Source organism: Equus przewalskii, chromosome 2 (assembly GCF_037783145.1).
Source record: "Equus przewalskii isolate Varuska chromosome 2, EquPr2, whole genome shotgun sequence".
Classification (NCBI taxonomy): domain Eukaryota; kingdom Metazoa; phylum Chordata; class Mammalia; order Perissodactyla; family Equidae; genus Equus; species Equus przewalskii.
The window spans coordinates 54,413,277-54,425,474 of record NC_091832.1 but is presented as its reverse complement, the minus strand read 5'-3'; the positions used below and the strand labels follow the sequence as shown (position 1 = coordinate 54,425,474).

General features: G+C 42.8%; 1 protein-coding gene across 3 annotated transcripts in view; it reads right to left on the bottom strand.

Moving 5' to 3' along the window:
* The window catches only part of DOCK5 (dedicator of cytokinesis 5), a 203,587-nt gene that overhangs the window by 37,204 nt on the left and 154,185 nt on the right, over positions 1–12,198 (bottom strand). For all 3 annotated transcript variants that reach the window (XM_070607172.1, XM_070607174.1, XM_070607178.1), the window contains exons 32-38: positions 11,396–11,454; positions 10,889–11,043; positions 9,999–10,084; positions 7,362–7,521; positions 6,559–6,599; positions 5,798–5,888; positions 2,194–2,313 (exon numbers count right to left, since the gene is read on the bottom strand). In XM_070607172.1, the coding sequence (XP_070463273.1) occupies positions 2,194–2,313; positions 5,798–5,888; positions 6,559–6,599; positions 7,362–7,521; positions 9,999–10,084; positions 10,889–11,043; positions 11,396–11,454 (712 nt within the window). The remainder of the gene's footprint in view (positions 1–2,193; positions 2,314–5,797; positions 5,889–6,558; positions 6,600–7,361; positions 7,522–9,998; positions 10,085–10,888; positions 11,044–11,395; positions 11,455–12,198) is intronic.

Below are 12,198 nucleotides of genomic sequence, written 5' to 3'. Positions count from 1 at the left end.
TGGGCCTGGTGCAAGAAACCAGTCAACAGCATCAGTGGGATCAAGACCTCTCCTCACTTCACCAAATGCTAAGTTACGTAAGAGACAGGGAGACAGTCTCGCATGGCCCTTCTCAAAGTGTTGTCCCTGGTCTCTGGGAGACCCCAAGACCCTTTCAGGCAGTCCATGAGGTCAAAACTACCTTCTCAATAATACTAATATTATTTAATCTTTTAAATGCTCATTCTCTCAGCGTTACAGTGGAGTTTCCCAGAGGGTGCAGTCCATGTGATATCACAATTGACTGAATACACAAGCAGATATGAGAGTCCCACAGTCTCCTGGAGAGCCACCGTAAGAGATTTGCAAAAACATAAACTAACACCACTCATATCACTCATTCTGGGGAAAATACAGTAAATTTTTCATAAATAGATATGATTTATGTTAGCAGGTCATAGGTTTATTACTGTTGTTAAAAGAACAAAGGTAAATATTTTTTAATTTTCTGTTTGAATGTCTAAGGGTATAAGTAACATAAGAAATAATCCACATGAACAAAAGCTCTTTGGGGTCCTCAGTGATTTCTAAGAGGGTATAGGGGTGCAGAGACCAAAAAGTTTGAGCAAATATACTTGCTCTCTAGGCTCTTCATCTGTAAAATGGAGATACTATCTACCAAATAGGGTGTGGCAAGAATTAAATTAGGGAAAAAGTCTGGAAATCACCCAAAACAATAACTAGCACAAAATAGATGGTAGCTATTTTATCATGATGATTATCTGGCTTCTTTATTTATTTAAACCAACAGGTTCCACTGATAGAACAGGTATGGTGGCAGGAAGTGGCAGTCCATGAGAACTACACAGGCCTCTGAAACCAGCCAAATCTGGGTCTGTTTGTTTGGAGAGCACACACATAATTCATTTCTTTCTCCACCTACTCCTTCTATAATTTTTTTTTTTCCATTTTAAATTTAAAAGCCTTTCCTGGACATGCTTTCTCCAGTTGACCACAGACTCCACAACTTTCTGGCCCAGGTCATATGTTTATTTTACCTTCCCATCCCCATAGGCATTTAAGTTGCTTCTTATCCTTGGCCTACGGTGTCAGGCAGGTGATGCCCTGGGTATCAGATGTGCACCAAGTGTTAGCCAACAATCTCTAGAGAATGCATGAAAAATCACGGACCAGCTCCTGGCCCTCAGCAATATCTAAAAGGTAAAATTATGGTTATGGAGAGTGGGGCCCTGGGCTGCTCACTGTAGTCTCCGTTGGTGTAAGCATCCTCAAGATAACAGATCTTTATTGCATTTCTTACCTTAATTTACCTATTCATTTTCTCTCCCATTAAAAATACCAGAATTCAAAGGTACACATGGGAATAATAAAGAGTAAGTCATGAGTCATTGTTGTATAACAAACAATGTGTCTGGTCTTGTCCTTGGTTCTGGGAGGAAGCTGTCTAAACCCTTGGAATTTCCCCAGTGACTGAAGTGTCTCTGTTGTTCATAGTGGCCCCTGAGACCACACCTAAGTTTATGCTAATGAGGTAACTCGTGGTGGCCCTACATAGTCTCAGAATGGGGGCTAGCCTCACCAGAACCAGCACTCACATGATTACAGTGATGGGGCCTGGAGCTACATAATATCAGCCAGACCTCCAGGGAGGAGAGGGAGGCTGCAGATTGAGCTCACTCACGAGGTTGATGATTCGATCAATCAAGCCACTGTGATGAAACCCCAGTAAAAACCCTGCACATGGAGGCTCGGGTGAGCTTCCTGGTTGGGAAACACACCAATTCACCAGGAGGGTGATGTGCCCTAAATCCACAGGGAGAGGACACAGAGGCTCTGTATGGGAGACCCTCTTAGAGCTTGCCCTAAGAGTTTCTTCCTTTGGCTGGTCCCGATTTGTGTCCTTTCTAATAAAACTGTAATCAGAAGTATAGCATTTTACCAAGTTTCCTTAGTACCAAGTTCCTTTCACCACGTTTCCTTCCCCCCCAAATTTATAGTCAAGTGGTCAGAAGTGTGGGTGACCTGGAAACCCCACAAGCATGGCATCTGAAGTGAGGGCTGTCTTGCTGGGGACAGTGCGCTTAGCCTGTGGGGTCTGTGGTCACTTTGGCTGGTTAGCATCAGAACCATACTGCAGTATTCCCATCATTTTCCTCTTTCCCCTAATACAAAATCAAACAACCCAACACTCACTTTGCCTTTGTCAAAATATGATATGATTTCTTGATACAGCTTCTCTTTGAGCTCTTGCTGGGTATAAACATAGTAACTGTCCCTCTGAAGCAAATGGGGGACACAGGGCTTGTCAGACCACTGAAAAACAAACAGGAGCAACAAAAGAGGTTAACACAACACATCAATGAGTTAAATTAATTAAAGGAGATCAAGGTAACAAATATTCAGCCAAAAAAACTCACAGAAATATTCGACTATATCTTTGACTCATCTGTATTGTACTTTTATTTGTTAAACAAAAAATTGAATACACACACACACACCAGCTCCAAAACAACTGTCCTGCTGCATGGACAAGCACGTGAGGTGTTCCCATGGAAGTCATGAACACAGCAGGGTTGTCAACCAACACGACTGCCACCATACTGAAGGCATCATTGACACAATCGGATAAAAGAAAGAAATTAGAAGCATAAAAATGGAAAGGAGGGGGTAAAACTATCACTACGTGCAAACAACAATTATATTCTTCATAATCAATCCCCTCAAATGGGAACCAACTAAAAAACTACCACAAACAATGAAAGAATTAAGTAGTGGGATAAAAAATTAACATATTTAGAAATAATTTGGAGATGTATTTCACATAAATAGATAACCATGCTGAAGATAATAGAAGAAAAAACCCCAAAAGGAATAAATCGAAAATGATAACAGCTGGGCACAACAATGTGAACGTACTTAATGCCACTGAACTGAAAATGGTCAAAGATGGTGAATCTTACTTTACGTGTATTTTACCATAATTAAATTTAAATGAAAAGATACCTAGGAATCAACACAGCAAGGAATATGCAAAACTTCTAGACAGGAAACTTTAACACAACACTGAACGGCACAAAAGCAGTTTGAAGAAGTGGAAAGTCACACCATGCTTTTGGACAAGTAAGTGCAATTTCATAAATGTGTAAATTTTCACTAAATTAATTTTTAATTTATGGATTCCAAAGTCCACATGGAAAAATAAACAAAAAGGAATAGGATAGAAAACTCTGAAAAAGAAGAGCAATGGAGAGTAATTTCCAGGTGATAAAACGTACCATAAAGAACCAAAAGGGTGCGGTAGTATACAGGAATATATGGAGATCGGGCAAAAGAATATAAAATCTAGGCAGAGGCCCAACCCCCACCTAGGGATTTAGTACAGGATAAAGACGGGATCTCATACCACTAAGGAAAACATGCACTGTACGTAACAAACAGCACCCCTACTGAGCAGCTGCCTGGGGGGCAAAGTTGCATCCACACCTCATACCTAACGCCAGGAGGGGAGAGTTCCATTTTCGAAACAGCAAAAATGAAAAGACCTACAGTTACAGTCAGTGGGGTTTCTTTCTGAACCTCCCACAGTCAATAAGCCTTCCCTCCAACCCATACAGAATGAGCCTTTTAGCGACGGATCTTGAATATGAATTGTGAACAGCTGCCCTGGGGAAGTGATGAGGCAGAGGTCTCCTATTTTTAATTACAAAGCTTAGAACAACGTATATGTATTATTTTAATAAAAAATAAGAATTAAATTATACAAGAAAATTAATTGCTAGATGCAAGAATGGAGGCAGGGTGGGGACGGCCCTGGGGCCGAGTGGTTAAGTTCCTACGCTCCGCTTAGGCAGCCCAGGGTTTCGTGGGTTTGGATCCTGGGCGCGGACATGGATAAGCTGAGACAGTGTCCCACATAGCACAACTAGAAGGACCCACAACTAGAATATACAACTATGTACTGGGGGGCTTTGGGGAGAAGGAAAAAAAAAAGGAAGATTGGCAACAGATGTTAGCTCAGGGTCAATCTTTAATAAAAAAGAATGGAGGCAGGGAGACGTAATACTGCTGTGCTCCAGGGGAGAGATGACCGTAGCTTAGACCAGAATGGCAGCAATGGAGACAAGGAAAAGTAGATAGAAAGCAAATGAAAACAGGATCTCAAAGAGACATCTGCACTCCCACATTCACTGCAGCATTGTTCACAACGGCCACGATGTGGAAACAACTTAAGAGTCTATGGATGAAGGGACAAAGAAGACGAGGTATGTATATAGACTAGAATATGATTCGGTCATAAGAAAGAAGGAAATCCTGCCATTGCGGCAGCATGGATGGACCTTGAGGACATGATGCTAAGTGAGATAGACAGGGACAGACAAATCCTCTATGATCTCACTTATATGTGGAATCTAAAAAAGCTAAACTCATAAAAACAGAGACTAGAATGGTGGTTACCAGGGGTTGGGGGTAGGGGAACTGGGGAGATGTTGGTTTAGGGTACAAACCTATAGCCAATAGAGAAATAAGTCCCGGCGCTCTAATACACAGTGTAGTGGTGATAGACAACACTGTATTATAAACATCAAAGCTACTAAGAGACTAGACGGTAATTTTTCCCACCACAAAAAAAGAGGTATAATTATGTGACGTGATAGAGGTGTTAGCTAATGATACAGTGGCCATGATACTGCAATATACAGATACATCAAATCAACAGGTGTACACCTTACAGTGTTACGTGTCAATTATATCTCAGTTTAAAAAAAGGAAAAATGGATAGGTTAAGGGCAAGTTTTGGACAGAGGATTCATGATTCTTGCTCACGGAGAATGTGGGTGGGGGTGGATAAAAAATGATGACAGGTATTTGCCTGAGCAACTGGGTAGATGGTGGTGTCTTTAGTGAAACGGGAAGAAGGAGAAGCCGGACTGGATCAGGAGGAGAAGAGTGGGAAATAAGAACTCCTGTTACTGCCATGTTAAGGTGAGTTGTCTATTACTCATTCAAAGATCGATGTTGAGGGGCCGGCCCTGTAGCTGAGTGGTTAAGTTCGAGCACTCCGCTTCGGCAGCCCAGGGTTTCGCCAGTTCTGATCCTGGGCGTGGACATGGCACCACTCATCAGGCCATATTGAGGTGGTGTCCCACATGCCACAACTAGAAGGACCCACAACTAAAATATACAACTATGTACTGGGGGGATTTGGGTAGAAAAAGCAGGGAAAAAAAAAAGAAGATTGGCAACAGTTGTTAGCTTAGGGGCCAATCTTAAAAGAAAACAAAGACTGATGTTGAAAGAACTGTTTTCGTGTGAATCTAAAGTTAGAGGAGTGGTCAGAGCTAGAAATAATTATTGGGGATCCATGAAGTACAGATGTATTTCTATCCATGGCACAGTATAGTTTTGCTTACTGAGAGTATAAATAGAAAAGCGCTTCTATAGTGCTGTGCTCATTTACAACTCATTTCTCTGCAGTTTTACAAATTTTTTTACATGTATTATTCGATGTGTGTTTAGTTTCTTTGATTAGAGTGTCAATTACTAGAGTCCTGTTGTGCTTCGCTTTCTAAGGATTCTTAAATAAACGACAATGGACATTTTCCCAAGCTTGATCTGAAAATTAGCTGTGCCTATTTAGAAGGTATAAAAAGATTCTTGGATGAAACGATCTCCTTTGAATAAGGATCTTTCCCATCAAAATCATGAGGCATACGGGATTTGGTCCCAAAGGACTGGACAGTTGACACACTGCATTTTGTCTTCCACCCTGTTGAAATGAGACCCCTGAGCCACTCACCTGCAGAAGCTCAGCATGTAAGAGAAGCGTGTAGGCAGCTTCTGTGTAGTTCTCACAGTCTCGGTGCAAATCCCGCAGCTTGTATAAGTACCTGTGAGGACGGGAGAAAGGAGGCCTCTTGCTGCTGGGAGTTGATCCGGGACTCAGCCCACTCCACGCCCAGGTTTGCATCGCTCCCCCGCCCTCCCCCCCCCCCCCCCCCGACTCCACAGGAGCGCTTCCTTTCTCTTAGGCAAAGGAACCCCTTACTGCCTGTTCCTTTAATCCCTTCTGTGGCTTCCTGCCCGTGTGTCTTTCCTCCTCCATCTCTTCTACTTTGTACTCATTGTTTAAGACAGTGGGTGTTTAATTTTTTTTGAATGTCATGGACCCCTGAGGGAAACTAATGAAAGCTATGGGATTGCGCCCCAAGAACATGCTTAGAGTTTATGGCCAAGTTTGTCTCCTGCCCAGGGCTTCCTGGAGCCCAGGCTATCACTGCTTGACAGAAGGTGAATTTTCATGCTGCCCCCCCGTGAAGCCTTTCCTGACGGCCCTGGCCAGAGTCTCTGTCTTTCCCTTAAATCCCGACAGGAGCCTCCGCGTGCACCCCCTCAATGGTACTCACTTGTGCATCTGTCTAAAGGGTTTGCCTTTTCAGGGGAAGGCACCATATCACACACTTTTCGGTGTTTCTCAAGCATCATGTATGGAGTTGGGGCTGAGTATTTGTTTATTGAAGAAATAAATAATAAAGCCATGACATAAAAATTTCAGCTTACCTTATGTATATGTCCTCTCTCTTCTTTTCTTTATAAAAATTCTACCAAAAAAAAGTCACAAACACCAATGTAAATGAAGAGTTATTGACTAGCTTGCCCTGAAAATGGCCAAATAACTACTTTTGCTTTGCAACACTGTCACTTTCAAAGAGCTTATTATTCTCCTTTAACAAATACCCCCTTAAGGAAGGGAAGTGACAGTTTATAAAGAAGATACCTTGAAGAATTTTTTTAGGACCACGCTTCTAAGGGAGTAGAGAGCTGCTCATATTCAGGTCCCCTGATACCCTGTTTCTCAGGGGGTCGGGGGGCAGGTTCTTGGTTTACTGTGAGTAGAGGAATGCACAGTAGCCTAAACCTCTGGGGCCTGTGGCCCCAGTTACATATGTCTAGGGAAAGGCAAGACCAAAGAGTTCTACCACCATAAGGACTGCAGGCACGAATGCTCTCCTCACGGTGCACAGCGCTGCTCACACACGTCCGTCCGTGCACGATAATTCCAACAACAAAGCAATCACATAGAAACAAGACAGAGAAACAGGTGGAGGATGGCCTTCAGAAAGACTTAAGAGCTTATTTTGCATTTTCCATCCGTTTCCAAATTTATCCTCAAGGTCTGTGGCTGCTGGTATCGCTAACTCCAGAGCTGAGTCAGCCGTCCCAATCGGACTCAGCAGGCCCCAGACTCCATAAAGGTCACCCCACAGCACCTTTGTGTCTGTGAGATCTACCTAGATCCGAGCTGTGGGGTGCAGGGGTGGCCTAGCAGTGCCCTCTAGCCATCCCAGGGGCTTGGCACATACCAGCACATTAACGGTACAGCTCATGCGGTTTTCCTTGCTCTCGTCATGCATTATGATGGTCCTGTAGTCCAAGAGATTCTCTAAGAGGCTGCTGACCAGGAGTGCAAAGACTTCTCCAGAGCTGGAGAGGTATTTATGTTTCCGGCAATGTTCTAGAAGCCTGCAGTGGTGGAGGTAGAGACAGATGCCCATGTCCCACACTGTCACCCTCCACCATTTATGAGGACCGTCCAAGGTCCTAGCAGCAGGTGGCGCCAGACACACCCTTCATGTAACAGTCCTATCCGGGGCCCTCGCTCAGGCTGCACCTCTCAGCCTTGCGTGTTCTACATTTTCTTTAGGGCTTTAGCTCAAGTCCACCACCACCTAGCACCTCAGCCCACAAAGCCCTTCTCTGAATGCCTATTTGCATTTTGTTTTTGCTTTTTGTCAATACCACAGAAACGAGAATCTTTGCCCAAAAGGTTCACGTATGCTATCTGATCACTCCAGTCAAGTGGAAAGAGACCATCTTTTCTACGTCTTCATTCTCCCTAAAGCCTAGGACTTCAGGTCATCCTGGGCATTCTGGAAAGCTGGGGAGCAAGGCCCAGCCTAGGGGAACCTACGAATCTAGCACACATCCAGACATGTGACTCTTCAGATAAAAGTGTTCATGTCAGAAAAAAATGCAAAGTTGTAAATAAGTAGACTGAGGCTACACTTTTGGTCTAAATCCTCTCCCTTTGGACCCAAATAGAGCAAAGCTTCTACAGGGGCTTCTTAGATTAGACACTTAGAATAAAATGTGGGGAACAAGAGAAAAAAAGAAAAAAGAAATGGGTTCAAAGAATTAGTCCAGACTCTAGGATTATTCCTGAGCACTGGAGATTTGTGTGGTCATATTTTGCTGGGTTAGTGATCCAGGAAGAATGAAGGAAACAAAATATAATCTTTACATGAAAAATCAGCTGTAGGATTAAAAAAAATGAGCAGTGTATCATTTGCAAATATTGTGTGTGTGTGTTTGCATGTGTGCATAATTTCCTCATTTAATTCCTGTGTGAGATCAAGAATTGCAAAAGTTAAGCGAAGTAAGTTAGAGGGAGAAAGTCAAATACCGTATGATCTTACTCATAAATAGAAGATAAAAACAACAACGACGACAACAAACAAACACACAGATAGAGACATTAGATTGGTGGTTACCAGAAGGGAAGGGCGGAAGGAGGAGGGCAAAAGGCGTTATTAGGCACATGTGTGTGGTGATGGATTGTAATTAGTCTTTGGGTGGTGAACATGACGTTATCTAACAGAAATCGAAATATAATGATGCACACTTCAAATTTATACAATATTATAAACCAATGTTATCTCAAAAAAAATTTAAAAACAGGTGGTTTGAAGCTCAAACAGGGAGACTGAACAGAAACCAGATACAAAGACTAACAAGCGGTCTTATCATCCATTAAAAACAAAATAAGAAAGACTTCTGGCTCTTTAAAATACAAATGAGTCATCAATTCAGTTCTATTTCTGAGTATCCAGTGTGCTGGTTCCTTAAAAAAATTCTTTAAAGAAAAAGAAAAAACTGGGCAGTCCCTGTCCTCAAGCACAGTCTAGCACACATCATTCCCATGAAACAGGTAAACGACACACGACCTAAGCACATACCCAGTCAACAGGTGACGCACTTGGCCAATATCATAAACGTTCAGAGAACACAAGGAATGAAGAGTCCAGAGCAGTTACAATGCTGGATGATGAGAGGATTTGAAAATAACAGTAAAAGGCACAAACACCAGTGCAGCCGACATTTACTCAGCATGAACTTGTAACAGACACTGTGTTTACGCATCATCTCGCTTAATCCTCACCACAATACCAAAATATAAATCCTATTACTGTACATGAAAAAAAATGAAGTGTTGGATAGGTTAAACCACTTGTCCAAAGTCAATCTCCTAGGACATGGAGAAAATGGGATTTGAAGCACAATCTCTAACTCCAACATCCAAGTGTCTTAAACTACTCTTTTTATTTTGTAATTGCATACGTGCAAAGGAGAATTAGGAGGGCCAAGGGTGATGCGGAGAGTCTGCAGGGTGGGGTGGGTAGGGAGCAGAGCTGATAATGTGAACATGGGGAAGGAATAAAGGTGTTGCACTCGAATGGGGGAGGTGGGACAGGGGAGAGAAAAAACCAACCTAGCAGGAGACATAACGGTGTTCTGACAGGTCCTTAGAGGCAATGAGGTATTTTTACACGTAAAGTGGACCTTGAAATGTTTTTTCCCTCCTCCTTTAAATTGCTGCTTTGAAGCCGTAATTAGAGGTGCTGGCACTTTTGATGAAGTTCAGCAGTTTGAACACTGGGAAAAATGCCACTGCTTTCTGCATCTCCCCCTCTCCTCCATCTGCTCGGTTCTCCAGGGCTGGGCTGGCCAGGAAAACATGGACATTTGACTCACATCAGATAAACAAATGCCAGCAGTGGATGGTGTGAACTCTATTAACCCCTCTCAAGGCCCATTTGTGGCGGTGACCCTGGGTGATTCTGGGACTACTCGCTTAGTCTGTAAGTGCAGCAGAAGCCAATGGTTTTTGCCACCACCAAATGATGCAATCACATTGAGGTTTTTGTTTCTGAAATACTCACAGTTTTTCCAGAAGGACCTTGTATTGTTCATCGCCTCTGCCCCCTTCCACCTCTTGGTCCAGCTTTGTAATCAACTCATTCTCAAACTGAAAGCAAAGGAAGATGTTCACAGGAGAAAACCATATCCTTAGCAGAGGACACGAAAGACACCCGGCCACCCTTCTGGAGTTGGCCCGGCCCCTTTTTGAACTGTGCAATATTCAACACACACAGGGGAAGATCGTACTTCATGGTAGCCGTTAATTGTGCACCAAGGCCCTATCAAGATGTTCTAAACCAGTCTCGTGTTACTTTGTCCTTTGCTTTATATTCGCAGGGAAAAATAATTACCCAAAATACTGTTGTCCTGTTACAACCATGCATATAATAACGGCCTGATAATTCTAATTTTTATATTTTATTTTTGTGTCTTGTCTAAGTATTGGCAATGGGATTGCTTCTTCAGAGCTTCAGAGCTGTAAAATCTTCCTTTAAATACTACTGTACTGTACAGATAAGAAAGCAGAAGCATAGATAAGACCTATCAGGCGAAGCGAAGTCTCAAAACTAGACACCTCTGCATCATTCCCTCGGCTGCACTACAGCAGATAGGCTTTTCCTTTAATCCACTGCGTTAGTCTCGCGGCTACACTGCAACAGACGGGACTAAAAAGCATGATGTCAAATTTTAATTATCCAGTGATAGACTGCTGCTTTAGGAAACACGTAGCAAAAAGATCACTTCTAGGCTGTGGGTTGGAATATCTGATTCTATCTCTAATTGCTTTACAAAGTGAGTTGTAAAGAAAAGCTTTTAGATAAACTTTGATTTGTGTTATTCAGGCTACTGCTTCTCTATATAGAAAGAAAATAAATGAGTTGACTATATGTGTGTTAGTATCACTCCTTACCATATGGAAATTGCCATTTCCACTGAAATTGAACTCACACTGCATCATATCAAAGAAAATGGGGATGGTGGCTTTCCGGAGCTCTACTTCGGGGGTCAATGTGACCTCCAGAATGGGACCCACCATGGATGGGATGAATTTGATTTTGTGGGGACCTGAAATGAAAGTTAAGTGAGGATATTAAAAAATAATTTCACTGGAAATAAAGTGTTACAATCTTCCTCCACAGGGCCCATAAGGAAAAAAATGTTTATGTGGGTAAATCAATTCAATTCAGAAGTGAGTGACTAAATACTGTATTCTGATAATACGTGGATGTCGTCAGAGACAGTTCAACATCAATGTCCCAGTGGAGACAGGGGTGTGAAGCCCACAACTCAACTTTCACTTCCAGACACACAGATGAATACATCTTAGGGTTACCAGAATCAAAATAAAAAAGAAATCATCGTGGGATGCTTGTCACACAGGAGTTGTGTGTAGGGCTGCTCAAGGCTGTGCACTCACCCAGGTTATACCACATGTCCCGGATTCTAAAGCCGATCTCCTTTCTCATGTCCCCATATCTAGGAAGAAGATCAGAAACCAGGAGAAGGGTTTGCGGTGGAAACAAGTACACATAACACAATGATGAAGGGAATAAAAGAGCCTCTGCTCCTCTAGGTCACATTTAAGGCAGGGTCACTGTAAGAGACACGGTCGATACCTAAACGAGCCGCCACAGAGAACTAAGCCACACAAGGAGAGGGGACTTGAACGCGGAGAGGGCCAAAAGCAAATGTTGAAGATAACTGAGAAGATGAGATTGACAGACTTCTTGCAGGGAGAAGAGTCAGAAATACTCTGGTTGCCTTGGGGGCAAAAAAAAAGAGCTTACTGTTTTTATGTATAAAGTACAGATATACATCTAGTACATACACAGATATACGGTATATCTGTGGTACTAATAGGTATTACTATTTCTTGGGGGGAGGTGATTAGAAAAACAATTTCTAAAAAGGTTTTTTACAGGAGTCGATAATGGAAAAAAAAGTAGAGAAACACTGATCTAAACAGCAGCTCTTAGGTGGAGGTGGACCGACAATCCCGTGGAATCTCTCAGAGAACACATCCGCCCGGGGCTGCCCCACACTGCACACCGTATCAGAGGCTGGGGGCTCGGAAGACGCAAACAGGGTGGTCAACAGTGGACACTGCAAAAGTTCCCAGTGAACTCTAATATGCATCCCCGACCCACCCTACAGCCACGGTTCCACACTCAGGCCACTAGCACCCCAAACATTTTTTTTCAAATTTCTCCTTTGGAAATG